Raw genomic sequence first — 16,684 nt, 5'->3', positions numbered from 1 at the left:
ATTAATTACGCCATCACAGAACTTGAATGTTTGGCAATTATTGACGCCATCGATAAATGGCACTACTATCTACACGGGAAACCTTTCACTGTGATCACAGATCACGCAGCGTTGCAATGGCTTAAAAGCATCAAGAATCCCCGAGGCCGACTTTTCCGGTGGTCTTTGAAACTCTCCATGTACGACGTGAACATCAAACACCAAAAGGGCATTGACAACATTGAAGCTGATGCACTATCTCGAAGCCCGGTAATTCAACTCCTATCTGCTGAGCAACTGCGAGAGCACGACAACAACAAACCACCCGGAAAGCGTACCATTGAGAACGGACTGAGTATAGTGACACGCAGGGGAATACGAAAAGTCTATGTGCCTTTTGCCCTCCGGTCTTCTCTTCTCCAAAAAGCTCATGACGCTTTCGGTCATGTCGGGGTAAAGAAGACGCTGCGGCTTCTCTCTCCACAGTACTATTGGCCCGACATCATCACCGACGTGAGCGAGTACATACGCCACTGCGATACCTGCCAGTGCTGCAAGAAACCGAAGAACAAACGATTTGGTTCCTTGGAGTGTTTGCCACCAGCGGAACAACCGTTCGATCTTCTGGCCATGGACACTATCGGAGGTTTTGGCAACTACGGCTCATCCAAAAGATTCATTCACTTAGCCGTTGATCATGCCACCCGTTATGTCTGGGCTTTCGCACACAAGAATGAGACTTGCGACGCGTACATCTCTTGCCTGAAGAGTATCTTCGCGGCTGGAAAGCCGCGGAAGTTCCTTTCCGACCGCGGCATAGGATTCACTGCCGGCAAATTTAAGCAGTTCCTCAAGCACAACAGTATTCATCAGCTTTTAACAAGCTCACAACGCCCGCAGTGTAATGGCCTAAACGAGCGCACTAATCAGACGATCGTTACTCGCCTCCGATGCAAGATCAACGATGAACCCCGAAAACCGTGGCCGCGTCTCCTCTCGGATGTTGTCGATGAGTACAATAGAACGCCTCACGAAGTCACAGGCTACCCACCCTGCTTTCTTCTGCATGGTGCACCATCGTATCCCTATCTTCTTCCAGGCGTTACCGAAAATCTGCAGGAATCTCGTACAAACGCAGTCCGCAATTCAGTAGCATATCACGAGAAAAACAAGATCATATATGACAAGAAGTTCCTTCCATTAGAGCTTCAAGTGGGAGACTTTGTTCTATATGAAACACCCTGGCAACCGAACCGCGGCAAACTCAGCGTAATCATGGAAGGACCCTATACGATCATACGCAAGATTTCGGCAGTTAACTACGAGATCGTCCGCAGCGTGGCTCCACTCGGTCGCCAGTCTCCCGACATCGTTCATGTCGGGAGACTTCGACGATATCATCCGCCCCTGCACCTACGTCTCTCTCGGGGGACGGGGGAAGCGTGTGACGAACCACACGAGAACGGCGTGGTGGAATGGTAGAGAAGGAGGAAGACGAAGACAAATAAATAGTTCATCGTACAGCCATCGCGCTTCTGCGTCACACACACACACACACACGCACACACACACACACACACACACACACACACACACACACACACACACACACACACACACACACATATATATATATATATATATATATATATATATATATATATATATATATATATATATATATATATATATATATATATATATTGCCACCATTGATACACAACAACACCATTGATATACAACAGAATTGTTCCAGGTAAAGCCTGAGGCCAGCCGACGAAGGCAGGCCCACCTGTAGAAACGTTAGTAAAAGTTGTGTTTTCGCACGTTTGTCGACCTCTTTTTCTACCGTATATATATATATATATATATATATATATATATATATATATATATATATATATATATATATATATATATATATATATATATATATATATATATATATATATATATATATATATATATATATATATAGTAGAACACATTGCGCAGGTAGTTTTTATGGTAACCATCAGCGACAAGTGTCAGTTGCGATAAGTGTCCACTTTTTTCAATCTTTCACTTTCCAGCTTGCTTGGTTACGCTGCGCACTACACCAACATTCACAAGACTCGCACAACCAAACGCGTCAATATATGGTCCTACAATGTATGTGGTGTTACATGAAGTGTGTAGCAGAGAGGTAATCGATTTTCGGCTTTGTGCAAGTGCAGGCACAAAAAACTTCAAGTTCAAATTTAGACGTTTTGAGTTTAAGCATTCGGAAAGCAAATCATCTGTAGAAGCAATTAAATTCGATGAGACGTACCGAGAACTCATGTACGATCGTCCTAGGTCAATTTGTTTCAGCGCAAATGCAATAACTACATGTATTGAAGTGCTTCATGTGATTGAGATGAATGGACTTACCGGGTCGATCGTAATCCAAGTACGGGCCATTTTGTGCATACAGTCGACCACTGCGTCCTCAAAAGTCCTCGATGTCTGAATTCGAACGGAAAAAAAAGCACAACTTTATTACCAAGAACGACTTCATTGAAAAGCGCATGATATATTATTTACGAACATTGCTTCTGTCTTCGGCAACGATGTAGCACACCCGCCAAGATGCGCACAGCTTGTCAACTTTCTGTAAAGAAAGTTCTCTTGTTATTCATGTTTGTACCTCCGCAACGTACCATCTTCGGAGACAAAATTACGGGTTGTTTCCCATACAAGGCTCTCGCAAAGCGTATAGTATTTCTTAATTACTGTGTGAAAGTAAACGCCAGTATTTCCCCAAAGCTCTGCGAAAAAAATAACTAAATCTGTCGCCATCAGTCCAAACATAATTCTCAACTACTTTCACTATGTCGGAAGAGGAAGGTTTCTGAAAAGATATATTGTTAAAAAGGGACTAGTGACAGCTCTTACAATACACGTAAGATGGTAGTCTCATAGCTCATACAGTAATCATAGCCAAAGAAAGAGAGAGAGAGAAAGAGGAATATTCTAGAAAGTCACAGTTTTGCCACAAAGGCGGAGCAATGAACGCACTAGAATTTAATTGGAAAGTCACGCGCAGAATGGAAAGCAGATGAAAACTTACCTCTCGTTTCTCACGCAAAGATTAAGGACGAAACGTACTCACATGTACAGATGCATGCAAATAAGTGTCTCAGTTGTTACTTCGCTGTGTCTGAAAAGCGCGTGATTTTCGCAAACGGCGACTGCAATGATTTCAGCGACCTTTGTGCATCCGGTAACTACAACAGAATTGTTCCGGGTAAAGCCCGAGGTCAGCCAAGGCGCACGATTCTGCCCACCACGAGATTTACATGCAGATTTACATGCGAGATTTACATGCAGAACAGTTTAGATGCAGATACGGGGCGCATTGTTTAAAAACTCTTTCTTGGCAACCTTCGCCGCAAAGTTCTGGTCCGTCTGTTTGTCTGTACATTTGCCTGTTTGTCCGCAGTAACGATACCTCAAACGACACCAAGCCATTCCTTAAATGGCCAACCCCATCAGCAGCGCCCACCAATATTGCTCAAGTGTCTGCGTTCATACTCGTGGGATTGTCAAATAAAAAGCATTTATTGCGCATATCTGAGGCACCATGCGTAACAACACGTTGATGTTTTGTATGTGTGCCTTTATACTATAGAAGGCAAGCACGAGGACCATAGCGTTTATCACGCTGCGCTGACAGTGCAAAGCGATGCTCAAAAGGCAAGTGTTTCCAACGCTTTGCTAAGACGACATGGTGGTGTCACTTGCCCGTCGCTTTGCGTTCTACTACTTATCGCCTCCGAGACAGGCGCGCATCTTTCTCCGCGGGCGCGGACACCTTCTTTCGTTTTCAAAGACAACTACCAGCTGGTGCTCGTGTCTAACAAGCCTCGATGCGCTCGTTTGCCTTCACTGCGCGGATCGAGACTCTATCGCAGCGCTTCCAGAATGGAATCTACCAATTTTCTCTCGCAGAACATCAAACAAATGTTTTGTTCACTCTCTCCACATGCAAGACTATGGTATTTCGGTTACACTTGCAGTGAAACATGCAGATGTGGGGCCAACTTTTTTTCTCACTAGAAGTTGTGTGCTTCTCTTTCTTCATTCCGTTCGTTATAAGTACTCGGTGGCCACAGTTCGCCGCCGTCGCCTTCAGCCATATCTCGCACTAACTGTAGCTTTCTTTTTTTTTTTTCAGTGAATCAGCGCACAACTTCCTTGCGCGTTGCCCTACTGATAGCCATTCGTTGCAATAAGTGTTCCTTTTTTCATGTTGACGCGATAGCGTTAAACACAATACTATCCCGAAATTTAGCTGTTGATGTAAGTGCCGGAGCCTTTATATGTGAGAGAAAAACTTGTTCCTTATAGAAAATTCGAGAATAATGTAAGTCAAATAAATGAAAACAAGTAATAAAGAAGTTTGAGTCCGACTGAGATTGGAACGGAGGCCGTCTGCGTGGCATGCTGCTAGCGTTGTTTGGTTGGTGGACCCTTATGGAACTGGCGCCCCACAATACATGATGGGCCATGAACGGCTGGGTGGTGCCTTGATGTATAAATGAATTCGTTGATAATCTTGAGTTTTTTAGTAATATGTACTTTTAGAAATTAAGCATTATCCTAATTCACAGAAAGAAAAAATAAAAATAAGAAAAAGGATTAACGTTGAAGAATATGATTGATTTAGATAATCCTAGCATTCAATTTGAGCTTTTTCAAAACGAGTCACCTTACACAGTCGCAAATGCAGCGACTTTGTACCGCTTGTACATTTAATGGCTGTATAACTTTGAACTGTGAGGGAAAGAAACTGGTACTACGTACATTTATTATTGCTGGTTTGACGTTCAGTCTAATAATGTCCTTCTTGCATGCCAGAAACATATCTGTGGCCGCCCTTGTTGCCTTGGCCATATTTAATGGATCTGTGAGCGAAATAAAAAAAGAACATGATTTAGTAACAATTTTTCAACTTCAAGATTACTTAGCACATTTAAGTGCATCTTGATTCATCGTTTTTAGCCTATTGTGGTTCACACATCACAACCGCACGAACACATTGCATGTCCAGTACATTGAAGCGCATGTTAGCAATGACGCATTCTGGAATGAGTGTTAAGACTGAAACTTAAAGATCAACGTCTTCGATGTGGGCGTCTTATTGACGCATATTCGGTGGTACCAATTTGCTGCAGTGTTTTTATGGGCAATTGGCAAAATCGCTCTAGCACCTTTTTTTCGTAATAATAATGCAACCGCTGGCTTTAGTTGCGCAAATTTTCTGTCGATAAATGTCGCATTAAACGTCAATTGTTGCACATGACTGTTAGGAAGTCTACGTCTCAGCGTGGGCTCTCATAGACATCCGCCTAAAACAGACGAACGTAATGTTATTCCTGTCAACAACAACAACAACAACAACAACAACAACAACAACAACAACAACAACAACAACAACAACAACAACAACAACAACAACAACAACAACAACAACAACAACAACAACAACAACAACAACAACAACAACAACAACAACAACGACAACAACAACAACAACAACGACAACAACGACGACGACGACGACGACGACGACGATGACGACGACGACGACAACAAAAACAACAATAACAACAAAAAGAGGAAAACGAAACACATATACGTGCTCACTGAAGTTATTAGATACATAATATCTTGGCTGGACAGCGCGATACCTGATGCTGAGGTCTTCCCACATGGCTTCACTGCTTATAGGAAAGATAGAAATCGCCATAGTGGGGCCGTATTTATTCTTGTAGCGAACGAGTGGGCTAGCGAGGAAGTTTCTTTCCACAATTCTGCCGAGGCAGTTTGGTGTCGTGTTTTTTTACCGAAGGGAAATACTGTCGTGTTGGGCTGTTTTTATCGACCACCAGACAGTGGTGATACTCCTATGACACTGCTTTTTGAAATGGTACAGTTAATTCCAGACAGTGTACTCCTGAGTGGAGATTTCAATCTACCAGATTTTGACTGGCTAACCAGTGGTACACAAAACAGGTCGTCAGTGTATACTTTGTTCGGCGAATTCTTGAGAGTGTTTGGTTTTTGTCAATATGTGAATGTTCCAAAGAGACATGATGTCATTCTGGATTTAATATTATATAAGGACCCAAATATTGTTTCCACTGTGTCGGTGATTCCTGGTATAAGTGACCATAAGGCCATTGTGGCAGATTTAAAGATATAATACTGCCAAGTAGCACAGGCAATACCCCGACAAAATTTCCTGTATGAACATGGTGACTATGATTCTGTTTCTGCAGAATTAGAGTCGTATTACCCAACATTCTTGCTTTTGGCAGAAAGTCGTTGCTCTTTAGCTCTGTGGTCTTATTTTCGTGATACGCTACTTCACGCAGTTGAAGCTCATGTACCAAACACAATACTAAAGAAGAGAAGGAAACAAAAGCCTTGGTTTAATAAAGAGATTCGCAGGTTAATTAGGAAAGCACGAAGTTCGTACAGAAAATTTTGCGATAAGAGTACCACGTCTAATGAACAAGAGCTTAGGCATGCAAACCTGACACTGAAATCGGCAATAAAAACAGGGAAGAATACTTTTTTGCCCAATTAAGTGATAGGTTAAAGCAAAACCCGAAAGAGTTCTGGAATTATGTTAAACAATCTAGAAAAGACGATATAAGTATTCCTGCTCTGACCGTGGAGGGTGATACTTTGTGCACCGATGAAGAAAAAGCTGAAGCTTTTAACAACTATTTCTAATCAGTTTTTACTCAAAGCACACCTGGCGATGTGGGGGCGCTTTCAGTCACGTGGCCTTCCATGAAAGACGTGAGGTGGACATTACTGGTGTTGATTGCGTGTTACGGCAGATAGATACAACTAAAGCAGTTGGACCAGATGGTTTATCACCATTTGTTCCTAAAAAATCTCACAGCGTTATTGCTAAGTATTTATGCGTTATATATGAAATTACATTAAATACTGGGGTTATCCCACATGACTGGAAAGTTGCAAACGTTATCCCGGTTCATAAATCAGGTGATAAAAAGCTTGTCGAAAACTACAGGCCCATCTCGCTAACAGCAATTGCTGTAAGTGATTTGAGCACGTCATATACAGTGAAACATTTAAACACCTAGAGTAAATCAACTTCCTCACTCAATCTCAGCATGGTTTCAGAAATAGACGCTCATGCATAACTCAACTAGTCAAATTTGAGCATTACATCGCTCAATCTATAGACAGTGGCGCTCAAGTAGATGCACTGTTCCTTGACTTCCGAAAAGCCTTCAATACCGTCCCACACAATCTGTTAGAGTTTGCAATGCTCTCTGCAAACATAAACCTTAATGTTATCAATTGGGTAAAGAACTATCTAAACGATCGACAGTAGAACGTAGTGCTTAACGGATAAAAACCATCTGGGGTAACCGTTACGTCCGGTGTACCAGAGGGGAGCGCATTAGGACCTTTGTTTTCCTGATTTATATTAATAGCATAGTCGATCATATTACGCCTCCCATTAAGTTATTCGCAGCTGATTGTGTAGTATTTAGAGTGATTAAATCTCACAAGGATGCTGAAATTTTGCAGCATGATCTGTACCGAATATCAACGTGGTGCCAAAAATGAAAAATGATTCTAAACATCCGTAAATGTTGCTGTGTATCATTCACCAACCGGATTAGTAAACTAGACACAACATACAAAATAAATAATTCAATAATTAGCAATGAATCCTATTATAGGTATCTGGGCGTCTATTTTTCCGACAATTTCAAGTGGAATAAACACATTGACATAACTCTGACCAAGGCAGGCCGGATGCTATACTTCATACGTAGAAATATTAGGCAAGCTTCACAGACCATAAAACAAATCCTTTATATCATGTATGTAAGACCTATTTTAGAGTAAGCTTGCGTAATCTGGGATCCCCATCAGCAATACTTATTTGACGCATTAGAAAAAGTTCAAAACCAAGCAGCCAGATTTGTTAGCAACAACTATATTTCCTTTGAAAGCATCACAGAAATGAAACGAGCATTGAAATGGGAGACACTGATGGTAAGGAGGCAGAAAGTTAGGCTTAAATTTCTTCATTTTATATAATATAATGGAAATGCCATTAACCCTCTTGATTATCTGTTCACACCAACGTACGTCTTTAATCGTCAAGACCATTCACGAAAAATATCAGAATACCGTTACGAAACCCACTCTTTCGGTAGTTCTTTTTTCGTAAAAACAATACAGGAATGGAACCGTCTACCGGATGATCACGTCAATGAAACTGATAATGAATCCTTTTTTTCTTCCTTGTAACAACGCCTACAATATCACTGCTACTAAGAATGGTTTGCTGTTTCGAAGCGTGTGAGAAATGCATGACTGTGACGTTGTTTTCGCTCACCAATATTCGAGTGTTTTTTTTCTTCTCTTAAAATATTTTGAGTCCTGTTTTATTTGTCGAATCTATTGTTTCGATTTAAAACTATGTAGACAAATTATGTGTACCTCCCCTACGTAACGCCTCACGGTGATGTAGGTGAAATGTAAATAAATAAATAAAATATTAAATGTGAAATATTCCCTGTGAAGAACCAATATCTGGCGGTCAGCGAGCACACTGAAACATCGCTCCTTGTTGCAAAACGCGCTTGGTCTGTGTCAGTTTGTAAGCAACAGAGTATCACATATGTACTCCGTTGAGGTACAGCACAGAAACACTTTTGTAAATGGCGACGGTCAAGTTTTACCTCGTGGCTGCTTTGTTTTTATATTGAAAAAGGCTCACGCATCTTTATGGGTGATATACACGTGTAACAGGTAAAAAAATGTTTATGTGGAATGTGCCTTCAACGTAGCTGAAATAAAATATTAAATTAAGATTTAATTTCGAATATTTAGGTAAGCAGAAGGCTCAAGTAGGAGCAATAAGAAATGGGAATCCAACGCAGTTACCGCATTTTACAGCTCGGCAGACGCTGAATGAATAAGCAAATTACCTCATTTGCTATAACAACTAAAAAGGTTATTACTAGACATTTTATTATTTACCTTCGGATTAATTGTGGAATATGTTTGTTTTTATAAATACCGTTTTGAGGTTCATCACGCCGATAATATGTTGTTCATAATATTCCTAAACGTAACAATGACATTTTCATATTGCTATACCACCGTGGTTCCGTTGCTTCCTGTTGAAAAAAAATGAACCGCGTACTCACTCAGGCCGTTTCCACACCAACGCATTTTTTGAACATTAAGAGCTGCAAATGTGAAACTTAAGAGGCAGGCGCACAGGAACTGTTGAAATATCCACATCTTTAATGAAAACTGTTCCACTGCTTCAGGTTGCCCTCCTTTTAAATTTGTAAAGAGTCGCTTTCCGCTTACCCATCATTCCGAATGAGTGACACGCCGAACGGTCTGTGTGCTCAGTCGTTCTTCCTATATATGTCTTCGATATGACAAATCATGCTTTTCTGCCTTGGAAACAAGCTGAGTAAGTCCTCACTATTTAATATTGCATGGCATCGCAGGCCAGGGAAGATGTATCTCTAATCTGTTTTTCGAGATTGTTGCTAGGCCACACATTAACGCAACGAATCTGAGCGTGGGTCAGGATTGACCACTGCTTGTATCGATCTTTTTCTAACCAGAAAACGTTTTTTGAGATGAAAAAAAAGTTGTTTTTTTTCTTTGCAGAGAGGTAGTGCGGCAAGTACAAGTTGTTGCTTTTTTACAGCAAACTAACTGAATTGAACTGTATGTTTTTTTTACAAATTATTTAACAGTCGTGGGGCATGCGGAACAAAATTAAGGAAGGAGGAAAATTTGATGACTGGTCCCGTATTTTCATATGCAACGTCAGAAAAAATAAAATAATTAGGTTATAACGAAAACCGCGGCATCTACAAAATTCACTACAAGAACGACTTGAAAGTACCGGATTCGGAGCACGGTTTAACGCCTTGGGTGGTCCTGACAACACCTACCATTGGGAAAGGTATTATAAACTTTTGTAGCAACGTTAGATAGGCAAAATAAATCCTTCTTTGTGTGAAATTTAGCTGTTCTCGATAGTTTATATTTATTGTTTATCTCCGACTTTGCACATAAAAAAACGGGAGTTCATTAAATCTCAAATTATTCCTGAGTGCTCTGCCACAAACTGCATTAAACCCATAGCTGTGTAAGAAAACTGCAGTCCAGTTAAATAGGTCAGTGTTAAAACAGTCACATTATATATTAGATCCTTCTCAACACGTTACGTTCTATATAATACCTAAGTAGTGTGAGCCATATGTTTCATGGCAAAGCAGTTGAAGCAATCATTATTTTTTGCTCCGTCGTAAAAAAAATTACAGCAGACCCACGGAGTGAATGCTGATGTGTGGGGCGAAGTGGCCTTCAGCCGATCTGTCCGTTCGTTCTTGCTTCTGCCCGTACACGCGACCATCCATGCGTCCATCCGTGCGTCCATCCATTTGTCCGTGCGTCCACCCGTTCATCCGTCCGTCCGTACGTCCATCTGTCCATCCGTCCGTCCGCGCGTGCGTCCATCCTTCTGCACGTCTGCTAGTCTGCCTGGCCATCTGTCTGTGCGTCCGTCCGTCCATGCGTACAACCATCCGTCTCTCCGTCCGCACGTGCATCCATCCGTATGTACGTCTGCTAGTCTGTCTGGTCGTCCGTCCATGCGTCCATCTGTGCGTCCTTCTGGTGAACACTCCAAGTACAGCCATCTCGCATCTAGCATCCCTTGTGGCACATACCCACTCTATTTGGATTTGAACAGGCTAAAGAGAAAGAGAAAAAAAAATAAAAGATGGAAAGAAAGAGGAATATAAAGTGGAGAAAAACAAAAGAATGCAACATAAAAATATAAAAAGACCAAAAACTTGGGCGGAAAAAATAGAGATAAATAGAAAAAGCGACACAGAGAAAAACTATAGAAAGAAAAAAGATGCGATAAGTCGAAGTAGAGAAAAAATAGCATGAAAGAAAGGGGAGAAAGAGAAAGAATTATAAAGAACGAAAAAGATAAAAAATTTACGCAGTGAGAAAGAGAGAAATAGAAAGTAATAGAATAAAATGTATCATCAGATACAAGAAACAGAGAGAAAGCTAAAGAAATATAAAAAAACAATGACGGCCACTTAGATGTCTACGCCATTGTATACGCATAAAAATTAGGAGGGTTGCTTTATTTTTCATTTAGAAAAAAAAGGCAGATAGCTTCGACTTTTTCAATTTCTAACATACAATCAATAGAGCACCCCAATTTTTTATGTAATCTGTAATCCTCCTAATATATATCCTCAAGTATTCTAAATCTTCATGCCATTTTATAAAACCCTTCAATTTTATGAAACCATCCAATCCCCTACAGTGGGTGTGCGCCACAGGCAAATAATGACAACAAAAACAGCTGCGCTCTTCTTTCACGCTTGGTAAAAAAGAGCTGAAGCAGCAACAGTTTTTTTTATTTTTGTATGAACAATGCCAAATGATCCTATTATCATGAACCGCAGAAAATATTCAAGAACACTAGCGCAAGATGTTGTGCACAGTGTGTATTGTGTGGTGGCTCTTCTTGTGTGTTCCACCTTTCACTTTCGTAGCTGGAAGCCAAATGTCCTCACGTGGTCTTCGACTTCAAGACCTTGAATGCCAGACATTGTAACTTGAATGAATAACGTAAGTTGAAACAGTGAATGATGTGACGGTACATGAAATTTATAGGCATTGGATGCGATCAGCGGGTACCAAGCAGTGGTAAAATTGATAGTTGGGAGAAAGGTATATATGAAAATGATGTTGATGGTGACGGTGACTGATAAGCGTAGTTTGCAATAGGATTTACTTGTATTGTCTGGTAGTGCAACCCTTATTGTCTTAAGCTAAGTAGATTCTATAATGAAAGAGCGTTAGGTGCGGTCGAAGACGCCTACTTCTTTACAAGATTTTAGATATTTCCTCACATATTTTTGAATGAATTATCTGATATATGGCCTTTCCTGAAACAGAATGTCGAATGCACAATAAATATATACCACTACTGGCACCTGTTTTATTTTTGACAGCGATGCTTACGTATTGACAATGATCTTCGACAAACTACGCTTATGTCAATAGTCAAACACATGTACGACGGTGCTCATTCTTCCTGCTATCGATAACTACAGCGTATTCTATGTGGAATCATCACCCTTGCGAACAGCTGAGAGTCATGTTCCGTTTCTACAAATAGACGAAGACGTCTTACAAAAAACCGATTAAGCTGCAGGATTGGCGACACATGATGGCACCCTATACTAATGATTGAAGATTACCTTGGTTGAGATGTAGTTTAAATGCGAAAACAGATACACCCGTGAGCAGCAAAAGTAATGCGACAAGGTCTAAAAAGATTGACAAGAGCCGATAATTATCTGCAGGATACAGGATTGTTGGATGTAGTCTATTAGGTATTTTCTTTCTTGTCACACTGCCACCCAGATACAGGACAGTATTAGCACCATGCCAACTGGGGAAAAAAAACCTCTTCTTGCTGACGCAGTAGTGCTATTTTCAAGAATACAAATGTCTAATACGTTTACGTTTTGGCAGAACCAGACTGAGTTCGTGGTCGTGCAAAATAATAATTCTCGATTGTTGACTAATACAAAATTTTGGTGCTGTGATAAATATAATCGCCACGGTATTACCTCACCATAAACCCCGAGAAGGTCTTCGGAACACTTGCAAATTTTATGTTCTCGCTTGCAGCGTAAGGCCAATAGCTGCAAGATGAAAGCTGACTTGTTTAGCTGACTTGCCTGCAACACTCCTACCTTGTATATTGTATTTGTTTTTCTGTATGTTACCCGCTGGCATTTTTCGTACATTTTTGTCATTCTTCGTTACGTTGTGTATTCAGTGTACTTCCTACTATCTGGATAGGCTGTACTGTACTTGCCGCAAATTGAGCTTGTGTTTTGTCTTGTAATCATGTTGTATTCCCCCCCCCCCCCCGCCTGTAATGCCTTATGGCGCTGTGGGTATCAAATAAACCTTGAAATGGCACATGAGCCCACCACCCCAACCAGTGAAGGCTCACTAGAGGAGTAAGGAGATTCAGCAATCTACAAGTGCGTTTTGCAGAGCAGCCTCGTATGCCCCACGCTGCCTGATGAGAAGCAAACAGACACCATTATTTCAGAGGTTATAATCTATCAAAAATCGTGGTAGTCACAGCTATACGGAATGGCGTATTAATTATGATACCAAGGCAGATTCCGTTTCGCTGAACGGATTTCTTATAGGTGGGGACAACACACATGCTATTCAATAAGTGTGAAAAGTCGTTAGCTTGCACGACATAGCTTTAGACGTGCACTAAGCTATCTGATCACGCATCCACCCTGTCGGGCATTATGGACCTATCAGCGTGCAGCAGTCTGATTGAACGTAGACGCTGCTCGTCGTCCCGAAGATGTTCGATAACCACTTTTAAATGTAGAGCATTTCTTAGTCGCACGATGTCACGCTTCTGCGTAGGCGGTGGTGCCGTACACACCCTTATGGCTCGTTCCCACTGAGCATTCCGGCCGCCGAAAGCGCGTTGAATTCGATTCGTGGCAGCGAGATCCGCCGAAAGGGCCAAACGCCACCCCAAGCCCAAGGACTGCTTGCTCGAGGATGACTTGAACAATAAAATAGGAAACAAACTCGGGTTGACTGGTAAGTACCAGTTCCGGCGCCTATGTTGCTTTGCTCGTTGAATCTCGAGCACCTTGTGATGCAGTTGGCTTTCTTGTCAAAGATGCAACGAGCATTAAAACGCGCCAACAACAACAGCAACAAAAAAAGATCGAACCCTTCACAGGTGTACTGAAGCCGACAATATCCGGGGAACATTGCATCCATCCCGTGCTCGCCCCGTAGCTCATTGTTCACTCGGCAGATGGCGTGCTATGGCTATTCGGCAAATCCGGTGGTGCGGTGCGCGCCAACTGCGAACGACGCTGCGTTTTCGCGACAGAAGAATTTCGTTCGCTGCTGAAAGTGGATGGTTCAGTGGGTGTGTTCCAATACTCAACGTAGACGGCTAAATAGACAGCTAAATAGACAGCGGCCATCTTAAGTCCCATTCCAATTCTCACGTAGCCGGCAAAATCAACAGCTTCGAGAAGACCGCATCGTATACAAATACAATGCAGGCTACTTTGATGTCTAAACAAAATGGCGGCTCAGCGAATCACTCAGATAGATTGGATTTCGCCGGAGTGGTCGTCTGCAAACAAGCAGACGCTTCTCCAGGCGCTCAATGAGAGTAACGTTTAATTTTTTTAGAATCCAACCCGAAATAAGGCCGAAAGTACAACTGTTACGTTTGTTTATTTTGGCTTTCTCTTTTCGACGCGAAGTGGCGCATCATCGCGTAAACGCCGTCCAGACGTGTTCCAATTCTCGAACAGCATGGGCTCGATGCTGTCTTCTAAGCACTCTGCGTAGACTGTCTACGTGCTGTCTAAGAATAGGAACACAGCCAGTGTGAACTAGGGGTTACTGTACATGATCTCGTACCACATGCTCGAGTCTCGTGCAGAGATGCGCATGCTCGCGTCTTGTGCCAGCTCAGGAAGACAACCACAAAAATGTCGCCCCCCCCCCTCTCTCGACTCGCAAGGCTGACGCAGGCAGCGTCTGCTAGCAAAAAAAAAAAGAAACTACTGCTCATGCAGCACAGCCGTAAACTGGCCACCCCGTAAATGTAGGCACTGGATCGCACATTAAAAATTTGTTCAAGGGCGTCTTTACTTGGCTTTCGCTTGGCGTTGATGGCAACGCCTCTCCTTCATTGAATGATAAAGAACAATAAAGACAAAATAACAATAACATATTCCTACACCATGTCAAATTACGCAACATTCACGCGATAACCTCCCCTCCCCCTCTCCGTGATGCATCTACTCAAGTTTCCCCGTGAGATGCGAGCGGCATTTTCTTTGTACTTCGTTTGCTCTTAAAGGGCAGTTCGCTACTGGCCGAAGAAACCCTGCGACGCTATACGCGGCCATTCAGCTCTCTGCCTAGATCTAATCATATCGATGGCTTGGCTTGCTGGGAGGAGGATGCGCTCAGTAGGATCCGTGAGGGCACCGCCTTGACTCCTGCCGTCTAGACAAGAGATCCAGTAAACAGTTTCACTCAATAATATAACCCTTGTGCTTTGCCCAAGCCTCAGAGCCAACGCTTGATCGTCTACTGAGACAAGGCCATCTCAAAGCCTGCATGCACCCCCTACGCAGTCTTTGGTACCAAGCCAGTTGTATAGCTGAGTTGGCCCTCTGAACGAGCGGTCATCTGCATCGACCCCCATTGGATTTTGTCCAAAAAATCGAAACGTCCAATGGTAAAAAAGACGAAACATTGCTTAGCGAGCTTCGGCTACTTTGAGCGTATCTATCTATCTATCTATCTATCTATCTATCTATCTATCTATCTATCTATCTATCTATCTATCTATCTATCTATCTATCTATCTATCTATCTATCTATCTATCTATCTATCTATCTATCTATCTATCTATCTATCTATCTATCTATCTATCTATCTATCTATCTATCTATCTATCTATCTATCTATCTATCTATCTATCTATCTATCTATCTATCTATCTATCTATCTATCTATCTATCTATCTATCTATCTATCTATCTATCTATCTATCTATCTATCTATCTATCTATCTATCTATCTATGTAGCCGCCTGCGACTTTTAGCTCTCCTGGTAATGTCGTTAATGGTATCGATATCAAATTTGGCATAGCATAACATGACTGTATAACGAGCAGAATTACCTAGTCATAACATCATAATATAACATCGTAACTATCATGGAATTTATGTCATAAATGTCAGGATTTACAATTCATGGCCTTGCTGCTCTTGCGGTGGTTTCATTCACATGACATGTTGAAAAACTGCTATGGTATCACATGACTGCATGGCGAACACATGTAACCGACCCTAACGTGGAGATCATGACGCGCACGTCAATTGAATCGTGGGTCATTACTAAATGCCATGCTCATGATGCTTTCGCGGCCATTTCACTAGCTTCACATATACAAAATTTGTTATTACGGGACTCTAATGGACGATGAAGGTACACGACTGGTGCAAACATCATAATTATGAGATGCGTGTCATATAACAACATGACTATATGCCACGCTCATGATGCGCTCGCGACCGTTTCGCTAGTTTTACATGTACAAAATTGGGTATCACGTGATGCGAACATACGACGAAGCTAAATGACACGTACATACTTGAGAATGAACACATGGAAGTCATGTACGTCATTATTTACATCCATGTCGTATCGTTCTGTTGATATTCAAGAGATATATCAACCGTCCTAATTCGTGCATCGGATATCGTCTATTCCCCCTGCACGGGTGATCTGAGAAATATTTCATCTTGCATTGGCCACAAGGTTATTACCTGCTGCTTTCGTCGTTATAAAGAAGAAGAAGGAGAAGCAATGGCGGCTTCTGTCCCGGGTATAACTACTCCTCAAGTACCCGCTGCTGAGGACGGTGCGCCGAGTACTATTGACCCATCGAAGACACGTAAGCCGAAGAAGCGCAAGGGTCATCGAGCGGGCTCCACCAAGGAGCCGAAAGGCAACAAGCAAAG

General features: G+C 41.9%; 1 protein-coding gene across 1 annotated transcript in view; it reads right to left on the bottom strand.

The window, feature by feature from the left end:
* Positions 1–9,336, bottom strand: part of LOC142803378 (uncharacterized) — a 30,204-nt gene extending 20,868 nt beyond the window's left edge. Inside the window, exons 1-4 of the mRNA XM_075888496.1 lie at positions 9,216–9,336; positions 4,807–4,907; positions 2,549–2,611; positions 2,392–2,466 (exon numbers count right to left, since the gene is read on the bottom strand). Coding sequence (XP_075744611.1) covers positions 2,392–2,466; positions 2,549–2,611; positions 4,807–4,907; positions 9,216–9,312 — 336 coding nt within the window. The 5' untranslated portion in view covers positions 9,313–9,336. The remainder of the gene's footprint in view (positions 1–2,391; positions 2,467–2,548; positions 2,612–4,806; positions 4,908–9,215) is intronic.
* Positions 9,337–16,684: the final 7,348 nt, after the last annotated feature.

Source organism: Rhipicephalus microplus, chromosome 3 (genome assembly GCF_043290135.1).
Source record: "Rhipicephalus microplus isolate Deutch F79 chromosome 3, USDA_Rmic, whole genome shotgun sequence".
Lineage (NCBI taxonomy): Eukaryota > Metazoa > Arthropoda > Arachnida > Ixodida > Ixodidae > Rhipicephalus > Rhipicephalus microplus.
This window is presented reverse-complemented; position numbering and strand designations above follow the sequence as displayed.